The following is a 16,942-nucleotide window of genomic DNA, read 5'->3' as shown; positions in this document are numbered from 1 at the left end:
TGTTACAGTACATTTTTAACAGTAGTTTGTTAAGAAATCATGAAAGTGCATAACAGCCTAAAAGCAGGCAAAAAGTACTTCAGAAGAACAGTCTTTCCTTAAAGTGGCAGAAGAATGTAAGCCTTCCCCAAAGTAGTGCTGATCTCATGTGAGGACATCAGTGATCTTCCTAAAGACTCCACAGTGTGGCTGGTGGGGTTTTGGCTTTGGTTTTTTTGTTGGGTTGTTTTTTTTTTCCCCCCCAAGTTACAACAACTATGTTTTGCATGAACAAAAGACCATTAGAAGTATCTGTGCAGTTCTACAATTAAATCAAGTGTCCTGACAACTTATTAAACCACTGAAAAAATGTTGGAGTCTAGCGATGACATTCATTCAGTACACACCAAGCAGAGGCTGGAAGCCGTTGGAATATGCCACAAACCTAAATTGCGTCACCCAGAACAGTAAGTTAAAGCAAATCAGACAGACACGCCTTTGCCACCACGAACAGCAGGCCAGACAGAGAGGGGAGGAGTAAGGGAAGTACATCATGCCCAAACCTCTGCCTTCCCCTAACTTGCAAAGGCAAAAGCGGCTCAGAAAAATCAAGTCTGGTAACATCTGACAGATGTTAAGGTGGAAACAGTTGCTCTGTGTGATTCAAATATAGATGGGAGAAAAATTAGTAATAAGCTATATACCAGTCACGGTGGGTAACTCCAGCGTTCTCTTCGGAAATGTAGATTTGTCAAAATAAAGATTATTTTATTATTTAATTAACAAAATTCACACAGATAGTATCGCATTTCATACAATTCCAAAATAGCACTTTCTCTTTTCCCCTCAAAATTTGTTGAAATGGCAGATTTTACTAATTCTTGGCAGGATGACACGGGTTATGTGGGCACAGGACAACACTTGTATTACAGATTTCTTTTTCTTCTTACAGGTTAGCTTGACATTTTTTTTCTTCACATAAGGTTGGAAACTTTTTACTTTCTTTTCCTCCTCCTCTCTTCCAGTTCATGTACGACCTCCTCCTCGGCTGACCTGCCAGAGAAATTCCACTGGGAAGGTTGAGCTTTCCTACCTTTCTGCCTGTAATACACAGCAAATCAGTGCAGGGAAAAAAACACCACCAACTCCACCACTCACGACTGAAGCAAATTTAAGTTTTATGAAGGCAAAACTGATAGGTTTTGTGTACACTTACACAAACAAGTGTGAATAAAGGCTTTGTACCCAAACCGTTCAAGTTTATTCCAGACCTCGTATTTAAGGTAAAGCTGAATAGTTCCATTTTCGACATGAAAGGCTCTTAGATACACTGCTGCTGTTAATCTTACCAGCTGTTTTCAGGGATTTCCTCAAAATTACCTCAAATATTTCTGTCCTTCACCAAAATATTCACTGAACTAAGCCAGGCCAATATAAATGTATAACTGCATTAATTTTACTTCGGAAACCAGTAAAATTCTAGTGATACATACAGCCAAGACGTATAGCAAGCTGTCGCCACCATAGTTGTCGCATAGTTTTACTTTCAGGATTTGTGAAGTTGGTTATTGGGTTTTTTCCTTTTTCTTAAAAAAAAAAAAAGCTTGAGTGCATGACAGTAAGAGGGGAACAATAGAAAATAGCTGTAGTTTATCCAAATATAATTATATTATAGCACATTAAGAACTGCTGCCTGTGACTGAACTTTTCTGATATACCTGAAGTAATATACTGTTAGATGTCACCTACATGTGACCAGGTTACGAGCTTGGAGAACGTTTCTGTGCCGAATACCATCAGAAACTGTTTAGATTATATCTACACACACACACAAAAAAAAATCAAGACCCAGAAATCACTATTCCTTCTGGGTAGACAAACACTACCGATAATAGTGACCCGAACAGTCACCATAAACACTTTTGGAGGATGGGGGAAAAGATTAATTTGATTATATATTCATAGCCATTTCTTGTAATTGTAGTCCAGTGTGGGATACTCCTGTTGCACACCTAACCACAATTTTTCTGCTGATGGACAAACTCATGCCTTAAGCACCAACGTAAATTACAGCTACCCCATCGACTTTTAACTGAATTACTGTGCAGTCACAGTAGCCAAAGATCACAACGTGTAGCCTGAGGTTTCATAATGTTCCTATTTCTGTTCCTGATGTAAGGAGGTATAATAAATGCTGTTTCAGGGATTCAACATAGGTGAGCTTTTAGAAAGATATTAAACAAGAATACACACAAATCACACGTGGCCAAAACAAAATAATAAAAGTCTTTAGTGGAAAATGATTTTATCCTCCTCCTCCTGCTTATGGATCTTAAAAATACACAAAGAGTTCACTTCAAAATTGAAAGTTCAGTTGTGATAAGGCCTGATAACACAGCCATTTCCCAAGTCTTATTGCAACAAATTGTGAAATATTTCTTGCAACTTTGTATCTTCAACTGTACAGGTAAAACAATACTTGCAATCAACTAGCACTTCAATCCCTGCGGTTTTAATATATAAACTCAACATAGTACTGAATTATGCATTTAAAATATTTACACGCTTGACCAACAGCAGTACTAGCATTTATTGCCTTAAAACTGCATGTTCACTGTATGGAGGTTCCTTATTTTGCACAAAGGGAACAAATAGAAGAGGGTAATACTTTTTTTTTCCTCATTATAAACTCTGGAATAGTTCAATGAGAGATTGACGTGTGCTGGGGAATGCTATTAGAAAGGATTTTATGAATTTCAAGTATCAAGCTGTAATAGATTGGAAAAATCACATGGGTAGTATCTTTCCCTTGAGGTTGGAAGCGTCTTCCAAACCTTCTATAAGAATGGCTTAAAAGGACAGGAAAAGTAGGATAGGGAAAGGGAAGAAATGGAAAAGCAGAATCTACTTTCATTCACTGAGAAGGGAAAGCCAGGGATATCTTATTTCTCAGTTGCTAGGGCCCCAAGAAACCTCATCTTGAAAAAAGGGTTTTGTAAGAGAGCCAAGAGCTTAAGGTTCTAAAGCGAATCACACTTCATGATTTGCTTCACGATTAGTGCTAGAAAGCATTAATCTCATGTACTGCAAAGAGGGCACTATCTACTCATATTAAAAGCAAATTTACAGAGGGGGCGGGGCTGGCTCTTTAAATTAATTGTTATCATTAGGCTTTGGTTATACTGAGTGACTGGAACAGGTACAGGAGAAATGAGTGGTGTTTGCTCCTTGCAGGGAAGTGTAAAAAAACCCAAACGCAACCAAAAATCCTACCACCACAAGTGGCACTTGTCACAAGTAGAGGCACCAAAGCCTGAATAACTAACAACTGTCCTCTCACTGTGTAGACCAGAACCGAGGCACGCTGGTGGGAAATACTCATCTCATTTAAGAAGCAGCCACCATTTCAATCGCCTGTAATTGAAATAATGATGATCCACAGCAAGCATTACCGTCTGCAGTAGACCAGTTCTGGGGAATACTGCACCACTGCTGCCTCTACTGGGCTTTATAATTATGAAAATCTTCTGTTTTCATTACAGTAAATCTTACACCTCACAAAACTAAAATTGAAATATTTAATATTTACATAGCATCTCAGATCCTCAATGCATTTTATAGGCATAAACTAATCCTCACAACATCCCTGTGAGGTAGGTAGGTATTACCGTTACTTTAACAATGACACAGTTCTAGCGACTTGCCAATGGCCACAGAGGATCCAGTGGAAAAACTGATACAAAATTAGAGGAGCCTGGCTCCTACTCCTGCGCTTATACTCATCAAGCTACTTCCATAAAAAACACCCCTTCTTATGTTATCATTAACCAAAACTGAAATTACTTGAAGTGTTTTACAAGACAAATGCTGCAATTTGTATTTCTGAATACCTTTACAGATCACAAATTAGAATTTGCTTTGCTTTTTAAAGAATTAGATTTTAAATGGACAACGGACTGCTCTGAGCAAGCTTTTCTAGAACTACATGGCTTAGATATAAAGGGATTTACCCAGGTAAACACTGGGGCTTTAGTGAGTGCTACTCACTATCGAAGAGATGACTCTGATTCAAACCCCTCCCTTTCAACTAGTAGGATTTGGACATGCTGAGAAAACATATTTCTCATTCCTGAGGAAAATGGTGAGCCCTTTATCACTATACAGTGAAACACAAACTCTGGGCAATAAGTAGCAGATTCTGGTGGTAATTCAGTGAAGATAATTAAGGCATAAATGCACATGAAAGTGGAAGTTTCATGTAGTAGTCATCTACTTCTCCCTGTCCATGTGTATCTGTGCTTTCAAGGTCTTGGCTTTCATGGCCCAACTAGTTGGTCATGCTTGCCAGCATCAAAAATTATACGTTGAATAACAGAAAATTCTTATATTAGCATTAGAACTAGCTATTACAATGGGGAAGGAGCTGGCAAAATGGGAAAGAAGCCACTTGATTTCTAGTTTCAGAATGAAAACACTGGAGCAATAAACTGTTTTAGCAAAAACAGCCTCGACAAATACATTTTTTACAATAATATCATGCAGCATTTATAATTCAGTTTGAGTTGCCTTTTTTTTCCCCCCCTTCAAAAACCAGATGTGTTTTTAGAGCCGTTATTCACTTTGCACAGTGAATGGAAAATCAATGCAGTGATGCTATAAAAATTTCAGAACACTTACGTGGAGCCAACTCTCAATGTTCGCTAAAAATGGTCTATGAGTCTCTCCCATGGACTTGAATGAGCCTTTCTCATGTAGATTACAGCAACTGGATGTGTAGAACATTGCTGAAGGATTTTTTTTTAATTATTTTTTTTTAAGGGATATAAAAGCCAAATAGTTTAGGTAGAAGCAGCCACTTAGCCAGCAGGATTATGAATTAATAAAACTTATTCCCAGAATCTTTTGCAACAGTTTCATAGATGTCACTAAGCAGAGATGTTGTAGCATTTGCTCTAAAAGAACATAAAATGGCATGGAAAGATCCCTGTTGAGTACACAGGAATGAAAGAAAAAATAAGAAACAAGAAAGAGAGAATAGTGTCTAGCATAACATCAAGCAGGAAAATTACAAAAACCCCCACATTACTAGGACAGTTTCCCTTTAACATATAATATTAATTTTAAATGAAGGGCAAAGGAAAGTTTTAAGCAACCTTCAAAACTACTCTGAAAATAAGCGTTCATACTTTAAGTCTTGATAGTCAAAAGATGCTGCGTGTCTCTGCTTGTTACAACACAATGGGCCTGGTAAGAAAAGTAATGGGTATACACATTACTTTGTCCTGAATGCTAATTCTATTTGTGCTCCCATTCATCAATCACAATAGGCAAAGGATTTCAAAATTTTAAAGTTAATAAATATTTTTAAATAGTGAACCAGCTTTAGGATTAAAAAAAAAAAGATAGTGACAGTGCTAGTTATAAAACAAATGACGACTATGTTATTTAGTCAGATCCAAAAAAATTTGAAGGCATTTGCTATGAAGTCCTGGAAGCCTTTGGTCTAGATATCTGACATCAAATACATCATGACAAACCAGCAGCTTCTACTGCTGCTTATGTTCCCAGGCTTTAATGCCCTTCATCTGAAAAGAAAAAAAAAAAAAAAAAAAAAGGTTTCAGAACTGCTGCCCTATACAATGTACCAACTCAAGAGAAACTCCAGAAGCAGTTTCAAAAACATAGCAAAACCCAGAGAGATTTAAAAAAATCAGCCATCAGAAGTTTAAAAACAGAAGGATCTACTACGATCGTTGTCTTTTGTGCAAGTGCACAGTCAAGAAATCTTTTAAAGAAAAGCGTAAGAGTTTCAAGACAAAAATTGAGATCAATATCCCTGTTCAAAAATACTACACAAATTATCTTAGAAATAAAATACTAGCTGGGAAGGTACGTTATCTAACAAGTCTTATGGTCACTTTTTAATGTGTAAATCTGCCCTAGCCTACTTTTTACACAAGAGAGACAATAATGAAGAGATGGATTTTTGGCCTTGTGGATCCATGCTTGAGACAGGTATGGATTTAACTAAAAAATGAAAAGAACCTTAGATCACTTATAGCACATTATTAGAGATTTGTCTTTTATGAATTCTGGCTATCATGACTAATTTTGAGATGAATAGCTGAAGAATGGCACAGAATTGCAAACGTGATGCTACACATAGCCATGTAAAGGTGTATATTTATATATTTTATATAAATTTCAAAAACACATGGGAAATATTAAACAGCATAATCTTGCAGACTTCTTAAACAAAAGGGCCCACTTTTGCCTCCATGTATTTCCACAAAAATCAATTTTACTAGACATACAGCATTTGTGTTTGCTTCAGTTTTCTCTGGCTCATGACTGGAGCCAAAGCAGGCCTTGCTTTTGTATTCATGTGCTGCTCTCCCTTGTTGGTCCACTACACTCTGGGCACTATATTCTACTGTTGTAATAACTGAAGCACTCCTATTAGAAAAAACACCAAACACACAACAAAAACGAGAACAGCTGGGAGGGCTCTGCAGAAGTGGAACTAGATTCAGGAAACCCAAAAATGCCCCACAGCACTACACATCCCAATTACCTTTCTCAAGTCAAACAGATTATGGCCCTTGTGTAACAGGGTTTGATGCCCCTGTTCTAGCATAATTGTTTTAGCTAATGCCCCAACTTTAAAAAGTTTGCCAATAATTTATGCCTTTTGAGTTGTTATTGCTTAAGCAAACAGTTCAGTGTAGAAATACATTGCAGTTGTGTGCAACCTGGGTATGAATCAAAACAGATACTGAAAGTAAAACTACACGTGAACCTTGCATTAAACACTCATTCCAAACTGACACATCAACAATAAGGGCTGCAACAGGTACACAAGCAGCTTAATACCAACATCCTAAACCAACTCTTCAGAGTCAAATCTTGCCTTAAATTTCTTACCTAAACTATAAGAGCTTTTTTTGTTCCTCTTTTAAATTAAGGCAATGAAATGGCTACAGTTCCTAAAGTTCATTTTAGGGGAACAAAAATATACACCTTTTTTCTCTGAACTTTAGGCAGCAGAACGTAATGTAAAAAATCTGCATTGCATTAAATATGCAATGTCAGGTTGATGTAGAAAAACTGAACTAAAGACAAGTTAAAATATCATTTGGTTTTTCTTCCCTATTAAAACACAAACTCAAGTTTTGAGAGGAAAAATAAAGCTCAAAATCAGCTAAACTGTTTAGAGCTTTATATGTATCTGCATCACACTAACATGATTTTGGGTAGAAAACAAATCTGTATGTTTATCTGGCCACTCATATTTCAAACCAATGTGGGGGAAAAGGCACTGCATTTATTTTTCATTGTGCCCATACCTGTTTGCACATATATGGAAAAAATTTAAATTCAAATTTTCTGTTCATTCTCTCACACACACAAGTATGACAGATTGCAGCTAACACATAATAGCAGAAGCTGATTCAAAGTTGACCTCTCCTATTCCACTGTGTTATGTTCAAACTTCCAGGCTCTCTAGAATCTGAGATGGCTGCAAAGAACCCAGAGACAGGTACAAGATTTAGTCAGCATTCAGCATTTCTCAGTGCATTTTGCAGAAAGGGTCTAAATTAGGCATAGAGTTTTGTTGTTTATTTTACACAGAGAAGTCCACCAACATTTGCCATAAATTCTTCTAAACTCTTTAAGAAGGCCATCTTCTGCTTACGGTCCAGTGTAGGAGGAGTGCTGCTTGCAGTAAGCTTGTTGAAGGCATCTGCTAACCGCTGGTAAATTACTGGATCTTGTTGAGTTGATAGCAACGTTTCAACTAGCTCTGAATATTCAGCCTGTTAAATAAACAAGAATCTCATGAACTTTTTTAAAAAAATAAATAATATACACAACTTCTCTCAGCAGGACAAAATCCAAAATCAAGGCTGTGACAGAAAACTATCAGTGCCTCTCTACCTGTTACCCACTACTTTCACTGACTAGAGTACCAGAAGCAACTATGGACCCATGGACTCTCAGCTACCTCTAAACCAGACAAGGCCCTTCAATCACAGCGGGGTTTTCAGTAAGGCCAGAAAAGCCTTTAGGGCTGGGTACGGCGCTCTGCAGTGCAGAGTAACACAAAAACGTTAAGGCGCACCACTCAAAGGGCCTTTATCTCTTCCTTAGCATAGGCTTATTCCTGCAAACTGCACTTTTCTTCATGCCTGCCCCGTGTGCCATACCTACCATCTCCTCCCACAGGTTTTCCCTTTTCTAGATTCTTTTCCCTGGGACAAAGAGCTTAGATTCCTTCCTACGAGCTTCCTACTTGCTCTCATGCCGACTTGGACGGAAAAGACGACAAAGAAACATGTTAAACATGACTAAAGAACACTGCAAGGGGCACCCGGAGCAAGCCCAGAGTGACTACCGAGCTCTGGGAGCAAGGGTGAATCGAAGGACACAGACTGGCACTTCCCTCAGTTCTACCGGTGAAGGGCTTGCGTAGACACAACGTGAAGTTGCCACCGTGGGTAGTGTCACAGCGTCATTTTGTCTTACATGATTGTAAGTCCCTCTGAGGGATGAGGGCTGCTTACCAGAGGATCCACATGACAAAGTGGCTTAGCAACAACTTTGCAGAGGTTTGTCAGCCTGGCAGGAAGGGCTTTACAGGGCACGCTGGGGGATGGTGGTAACAGCTTGTAGGTAAGCGAGGAGATAGAGACCAAGAGTAGTAAGAACACAAGGAAGCGTGATGAGTTTAAGAGTGCTCACTAGGAAGGATGAAACAGGTTGAAAGGAGGCCAACCTCAATGTCTGTGCAGAAATGCATTCAGCTTTGGAAACCAACGGGAAGGGTTAGAGCTCCCTGTGCAGATGCAGAGCTGCAACATCACTGCAGGTACTGAAATGTGGTGGGACGGGTGGCATGACTGAAGCGCTCTGATGGGACCAACAGAAGCTCTTTAGAGAAAGAGAGGATAGAAGATTGCCGTTCCTGTGAAAGGGGAGCTCAAATTAAGGATGCTTTTCTACGGACTGGGTAACAATCTAGTTGAGTGCTTATGGGTCCTGACCAGAGGAGAGGTGGTAAAGATGAAATCATGGTGGAAGCTTGTCACAGATCACTACAACAGGGTGAGTGGCGGACAGAGTCATCTTCAAGCAACTTGAGGAAGTTTCCAGATCAGACTTGCAAGAGATTACCTCCCTGACATTTGCTCCAGTGCAGATGGGCCACCCAGGGGTCACTTTGCATCTGCTACTCACAGCTAGGAAGAGCTGGTCAGGGATGTGGTAATTAATGGCAGCCTTGTCTACAGTGATCGTGAAATGGTGGAGTTCAGGATCCTTAGGAGAGCAAAGAAAGAGGACAGCTGAGTACAGGCCCCGGACATCACGAGAGCAGATTTCAGCTTATTCAGGAGACTGGTAGGTGAGGCCCCATGGGAGAGAGCTCTGAAGACAAAAGGAACTTGGGAGAACTGACAAGTCTTTAAGGACAACCTCTTCCAAGCACAAGAATGGCCTGTCAAATATTGAGGAAAACAGTATAAACACACCAGGACACCGACCCAGCTAAGCAGGGAGTTCAAATCTGAACTCCAGTGCAAGGAGAATGTACAGGAGACAGAAGCAGGGACAGCTACAAAGGAGGAAAACAGAAACTGTCTGGACAAGAACAATGACAGAAAAGCAATGGTCACCTAAAGCTGAATTTGGTAAGGTACGCCACGCACAACAAGAGCAGCTTTTACCAGTACATTAAAAGAGCAAAAAACGAACAGGGTAAATGCGGGTCCTGCTGCTGCTGAATGGAGCAGGTGACTGAGTGACAACAGACAAAAGATAATACTCAATGCTTTCTTGGTCTTCACTGACAGGTTTTCCCAGACCTTTATGACTGGAGACAGGGTTTAAGGAGGAAAGGAACTACTAGTAGTAAAGAGGATCAACCCAAGGAGATCTCTTGAGAAATCTTGATGCATACAAGCTCATGAGGCCTGACAGAATCCATCCAATGGTTCAGAAGGTTGGCTCATATCATTACAATGCTGCTATCATCATTGAACAACTAAGAAAATCAACTCCTGGAAGCTATCTCTGGGCACGTGAAAGAAAAAGGGACTGAGAACAGCCAGTGTGGATTTACCAAGGGTAAATCACGCTTTACCAGCCTGTCTTCTGTGATTAGATGACTACATCTGTGGATAAGCAGATAGCAATGGATGCCTGATGTCAGCAAGTCTTTAGCAGTCTTGCACAGTATCCTTGTAACCAAGCTGGGATTTTATTGTCTAGATGGGTGGACTTCTACATGGGTGAAAACACACCTGTAACATCAGCTCCTAAACGATTGTGGTTAATGGCTCATACTCCACCAGGACACAGGTTACAAGCGGCCCTGACAGCTCTCATTTGGGCCTTGTCCTGTTAAATATTTTAGCCAGTGACCTAGAAGAGGACAGGAAATGCCCTCTCCTCAAGTGTGGATGAAACCAAGCTAGGGAGCGCAGCCAGTGCATTCAAGGGCAGGACTGACATTCAGACACCTAGTAGGCTGAAGGAATGAACCGATAGGAATCTCATTAAATTCAACAATGATAAATACAAAGTCCTGCAGCTGAAACAGACTAAACCCCTGCAACTATATAGACAAAGAACTCACAGGCTGGGGAGCAGCTCCGCTGAATAAAGGACCTGAAGGTCCCGATGGACAGCAAGCTAAGCAAGTCAACAGTGTGCCCTGTCAGCAGTGAACACTAGCAGCATACTGGCCTGTATTTATTATTTGTCTTTACACCACACTTGTTAGATTAGATGTGGAATACTATGTCCCATTTTGGACTCCTTAACAAAAGAAGGATATTGATGAACTTCAACGAGTCCAGTGCTGGGCCACCAAGACTGGCAGGTGCTGAAAGCACATGAATGATGAGTACAATAAAGATTCAATAGACTGCTCAGAGAGGCTTTGGCATATCCATCTTGGAGGTTTTCAAGACAGCTGAGAGAAAAAAAAAAAAAAGTCCTGAGCAACCTGATCTGAATTCAGTGTTGACCCCACTTTGAGCAAGGAACTGGACTACAGACCTCCTGACGGTCCCTTCCAACCTGAATGATTCTGTGATTTCCCAGACACAGTCACTAACCACTCTCCTTTAACAAATGACTGGTTTTACAGGGCATAAGTGTCTAAAAGCCATACCTGATGCAAACACACTAATGTGTAGAACGCTTCACCCGCTGCAGTTGTCATTTCTGTATTGTGCTTCTGGAGTACCAACATATCAAAGACCATCTGAAATCACAAAACAGAAGTAGTTACAGAAGCATAAACTTAGCTTTCTAACTTTACCAATGTTTCCTGCTGAACCTCATCTTCACTTCTAATAATGAACATGTATTTACAAACATCCAAGGTTGTTGTTTCATTGGTTTTTTTTTTTACTTTAGATAACAGTAATTGGAAAGCCAAGTTCTTTTAGAAGTTGAGTCATGGTTTAACAGCACAAATTCACATCTCAAAGTACTGAAACCTGCTGTTGATTTATGTGTGTTCTTCAGAGAGAAATGCCATCTCTTTATTTTTCTCCAAAAGCTGCAGATATGCCAGAGAAATAATAAAAAAGCCTTTCGTCTTCTAGAATAAAGCAGGGAACTTTTTCCTCAAGTTTTGGAGACTCCTACAGCTCATGGAAAGCCAAACAGGTTAGTAAAAACAGTACTATAGTTTTAAGTCGAAATTTAGAGAAAAGGTAGAAAGCTACGTTAACTTAGTGGAAGTATAAAGACAAATAAAATTATTTAAGGCATTTCTCATTCTCTCAGCCAGGCTGATGTATGCTTTTAATGAGAAATCCCCAGAAGTCTGTATATCAGTTTGGTAAAAAAAAGAAGTCTTAAGGAGAACTGAAATCTTTGCAAAATCAGAAGACAAACACACAAATTCCACAATTATTTTGTTCCCAGTTAGCAGGAACCTCGTTGCTACCAGGTCACTCCAAAATTTGATGATGTCCTAAATGTGGATGGTCCTAAAAGGAAGGTACTAAATGTGACACTGGATTATAAAAATAAGTAATTGGCTACATTAAATAAATGACAACATTTTCTTTCCAGTTCCCAACTATGCTCTTTCTTCTGCCTCTTGTTTTAGTACTACCCAGCCTCCAGTTCACACAATTCTGGACACTTTCTATTTCACAATTTTCACAGTAAACTTGACTGCCAAAATTGTCAGTTAGGTTCATTCTAGAGCTTGGATAAATATTAACTGCATTCTGAGAGGCTTAGGTCTTTTGTCAATTGGTGGTTAAGTAATTTCCTCCTCCTGTGTATTCTCGTTCAGTGTCTCCAGTCCTTCATGCTCTCTTTCTTCTTAAACTGCCAATTTTTTTAAGTAATGGGTTGTTTCTTACTATATGTGTGGTCCTGATTAACCTGGTGGTCAGATAGGATCACTGTTTGGCCTCCTGACACTACCTCTATGTTAAAAAACCAAAGTACCATGAAACGCAGCTACCTTACCTTAAGAAAGTGCCTTGTTGCTAGAAAAAGGGTTGAATCTGTTTCTTGTGCTTTTGCACACTGTTCTGCTAATGGTGTTACAGCCTCCAGACAGAGCTGGCAAACCTCTGAACTCATCCTGATAATGGCCGTTAAAGAATCCAAGTCAGATTTCAACTAAATTTTGTTAAAACTTCCCAGTTGTGTCACTAGAAAATATTTTAAATGCTTATATGTTCTAAGATTTCTTTTTACTATAAAGCTGTTAATAAATAAATTAAAAAAAAAAGAGGAAAAAAGAATTCCAGCTTTGTTGCCTTCTTTTATTAGCTACACACCCTAAGGTAACATAACCCTCTCTGACATAACATTTTCAGAAAGAGTCCCTTATGGTCAAGCTCATCTGTTTCTGACACGTGCCACAGATTAGTGAAAATGGTACTCCCATTATGAGAGGGAGAGCCCATTGGCACCCTGACAGGAAATGCTCTGGAGCCAGCCCAGTAGAACAGCAGCAATGTTTTGTATTACCAGCTGAGAAACTAATTCAGGAATGGCTTTGGGATACCAGCTGAAGGCTTATGAAGTTACACACTCTTCAATGAAGTAATGGAGGAGGCAGGAATGGCTGCCAGAAAAAACTTACATACTAAACCACTTAAAGGGTGCATTCAAACACCACAAGTCAGAGGCAATTCAGCTAATACTAGAAGCTCAATAGACACTACTGTGAAACTCTCAATCACCAGCGAGCGGAGAGTAAGAGCTGATTACCAATATGTAATTATAGATACTGACAGAAAAGGAAAAAAATACAAATTAAAAAATAATCAGATTTTTAACAGGTCTTTATAAAAGCAACTCAGATTTTTAAACACTCCCAAGCTCTATAAAGGATACGATGACATCCCTAACTCCAGTGAGTACATTAGGCTCTTAAAGAGGTCCTCTGGAAGTTGTGGAATTTTCTCAGGGAATATCTCACAGATGAAAGTGATCAATTTGTAATATTGATTACACAGGGATGGAAACTGTCAAAAGAAAAAAAACATGGCAATTTTAGAATCAATCACATAACTCTATTCCGACATAATTTCCATCTGTACAGAGAGACAGGACTGATGCTTTCCACTGGAGAAGAAAAGACAATTTTAACACACAACTTCAGAGTCATTAGGATGGCTACAACTTTATTAGCAAACACTGTAGTATAATAAAAAAAGATTGCTATAGCTAAACAGTTGATGGTGAGAGTATGGTATCTGCTCTATACAAATCCAAGGAGCTTTGCTGCAGGCATCACTAGGTCTAGACCTGTGGGGTAAAAGTCACAACAGAGGAGCTCCTAGGGTACATCCTTTGACTAAGTTTCATCTAAAATGGGCACAGCTCTCACACTCAGCAAACGCTACCAGATGAGAAAGCATGTTAAGAGGGGACAACTGAGGTACACTTCAGAGGTGTTGCCCTGATTCAAAGCAAAACTTTAACACAATACAACCCAATGAAATACTGCTATTCCATTGCTTCATATTTTACTGTTGTAGTGAGAAGCGGCTGATGTCTATGATACAAAAGCCAGCTGTACTATGAAAATGTATTTTTTTTGTTTAAACTACTATCACTGTTTATCCTTCCCATCACATTTCTGACTATCAAAAAAAAGGATTCACAAGCCATATTTCAGGTTTGGCTAATTGTTGACTTGCACAGACCCACTTTTAGAAGAAAAAAAGATTTGTTTTCTCAGCTTACAATATTTCTTTTCATACAGTATCTAGAACTACAGAACAGTTATTTACATCTTAAAAAGCCTAGAAAACTCAGCTTACAGAGGTAGAATGCATACAGGAATGAATTCTAGGAACTCATTACTATAAAGTTTTCATATTCTAGCAGCTACGTGTAAAAATATACTTACCTTCAGCAGATCCTGGGACATTAGAGGCAGAACTAGATTAACCCCATATAAGACAACATCTGCTGCTGATACAGATCTATTTGTAGCTTGCCCAGGCTCATGTCCTCTAAATACTTCATCTGTAGAAAAGACAAAAAAGGTTTTGTGTAAAAGGAGGATTAAAGATACTGAAGGAAGAGTCCCATTTCTTTATAATAAAGAAATTTTTGAAAATAGGACTATTCCCCTCTCCCCAAACAAAAATATGACGCACTGTATTAAAATAGAATCTTTGTGAGTGGAGGCTGCCACACCACTCACTCTATATATATTCATTAGGACTAAGCATTTCATAATCACGTGTACCAGATGGCATGCTAAAACAGAACGCTTCAGATACTCTGAGGGCTCTCTTCTGTTACAGAACATTGCATTTGTTTCTAGTGATAGCTGCTTCATGCCTGCACACATGAACAGATCATGAGCAAAACATTACTGCATTTTTATACTTTTTATATATACATGTTATGTATTTACACATTTATATGTATTTTACAAGCACAATGAGAAAAAAATACGGGTTAATGCATAAAATTCTGTAGTTTAGACATTGCCAAGTTTTCTTCCATTACAGGTAAGGCGTTTTCCATTAACTAGCAGTGACCTTGCCTTTACAATTCCTGCACTGAGTCAGCAACAACATGCAGACAACTTTAGATACATTGGATCTCCAGGCGTTACATTTAGGTAGTATTCACACTGCTTAGTTTCACAGCACGTACTTTACAGTGTTCTCCATGCAACTAACATCCAATCTCTGACCTCAAAGGGAATAGTTTACAGGGCTCCGAGTTGTCCATTCAATGGACAAAGTCTAAACCTGGTCCTGTATTTGTGTTGTGCATGCTTGACAAACTAGACTGATGCACTGAATTTTGGAGTACAAGGTTCTCTCTTTCAAGCTGTACCTCAGAAAAACAATGAACAACATCAAAACAGCCTAGGCAGATTCAGTTTGTTACTGAGCGTGTTTTCTCTGCAAACTGTATAGGACGTGGTAAGATTTGAATCATGCAAATGTGTTTCAAGCTTATTCAAAAGCAATGCAGCAAGCTAAGCTAGAACTCGCAGATCATATTCAGGATGACCGCAACTTTAAGTGGCAAATATACAGAAGAAAGTAACCAGTTAGGATACAAAAGAGAACCCTTAACTTTGCATGTAATTCACGTAACAACGTTCTATGAATGAAGAATACAGAGAACCTCAAATATGATGGAATTTTCATGAGCTCAGTGTTGGTAAAAGACCCAACTTTTTTGTAACATGGCAATCCACCTGCCCCTGCCCTCTTGTGGAAATTTACTATTCTGACTTCTCTATGGGTTTTCTATTACAAAACTGCTGCTACTACATGTTCAGACTTGCAACATTCAAATTGCAAGCTGTTTCCTAAATGCCCTATTTATTTTATGCCAGCAATAGTAGCTTCAGATGCTAGAACACTGTGAAAAGTTCTTCCTTTGCTACTGGCACATTAAATAGTAATTTCCATATCTTGATCTAATCAAGCCTGAACTCCAGTTTTCACCTTATCTGGATCAAGCATGCCCCAACAATGATTTTTACAGTGTAGAACAAGTTATGGCTCAGCCATAACCAATTCCTTCATACCTGTATCACTGAAATCTATGAATTCTTTTGATAGAAGATTAGTGAGAAGTTCCATAATAAGAAGAAGATCCTGGTACTGGTCTTCCTCTGCTGTAACATCAATCCGTTGTCGACCTAGATTATTCTTGGAATACACCTGGAGCAGAGTTAGGCAGGCCTCATACAAGTTCATGGCTTTGGCCTATAAAACAACGTTAGATAGTAAGAAAACTTCCATACACTAGAAGTGACACACTTTGTCTTAAGATGGCATTACTTGGTTGATGATACCTCCAGATTTTGATTTCAGTTATACGACCACTTTTTGTAACAACTGCAGACAAAATCAGGGAAACTGTCACCTTGAACAATAAGAACACTTACAGCTATGTATTGATGTGCTCACAAACCAGATTATCAACAAAAGCCCTTGGGGACTCACTTCAGCTATTGAAGGTTGGAGCCACAGCATGCTGTTTGAGCATAGCCAGTTTGTAACAGGCAGGCACTCGTCTAGATGCAAAAGCAAAATGAGCCAACAGCACAAAGATATCAGTGTACTGCACTGACTCATTTTACCCATTAACTTCTTGGTATCTATTAATGCCTTGTTTAGGACCAAGGGAGTCTCTCTATTTGTCACATAAAACAGTGCTGCAATTCTCCTAAACTAGCCTTCCGAGAAGTCTGGTATGGTTAAAAAAACTGCTCAACATGGTCTGCACTCTTTTGCCACCCATGCATAGAGTTAGACTAGTGATAAACTCTGGTTACATTTATTGGTGTAAGAACAGTATAACAAAGATTAAAAAAATAAATCTTTGCACGTGTATGTTTTTAAACAAAGGAATTCCTCTGACAGATGTGACCATATAGCATTTCTTTCTCTATAGAGTCTAAAAATCACTACACTTTGTTTAAAGGGATAGCACT

The 16,942-nt window shown here is 39.0% G+C and overlaps 1 protein-coding gene across 1 annotated transcript in view; it reads right to left on the bottom strand.

Moving 5' to 3' along the window:
- Window positions 1-1,133: 1,133 nt before the first annotated feature.
- The window catches only part of XPO4 (exportin 4), an 82,574-nt gene continuing 66,765 nt past the window's right edge, over window positions 1,134-16,942 (bottom strand). The window contains exons 18-23 of the mRNA XM_055802002.1: window positions 16,031-16,211; window positions 14,378-14,496; window positions 13,357-13,487; window positions 12,478-12,595; window positions 11,156-11,248; window positions 1,134-7,796 (exon numbers count right to left, since the gene is read on the bottom strand). Of these exons, the coding sequence (XP_055657977.1) occupies window positions 7,599-7,796; window positions 11,156-11,248; window positions 12,478-12,595; window positions 13,357-13,487; window positions 14,378-14,496; window positions 16,031-16,211 (840 nt within the window). The 3' untranslated portion in view covers window positions 1,134-7,598. The remainder of the gene's footprint in view (window positions 7,797-11,155; window positions 11,249-12,477; window positions 12,596-13,356; window positions 13,488-14,377; window positions 14,497-16,030; window positions 16,212-16,942) is intronic.

This window comes from Falco peregrinus, chromosome 4 (genome assembly GCF_023634155.1).
Source record: "Falco peregrinus isolate bFalPer1 chromosome 4, bFalPer1.pri, whole genome shotgun sequence".
Lineage (NCBI taxonomy): Eukaryota > Metazoa > Chordata > Aves > Falconiformes > Falconidae > Falco > Falco peregrinus.
This window is presented reverse-complemented; position numbering and strand designations above follow the sequence as displayed.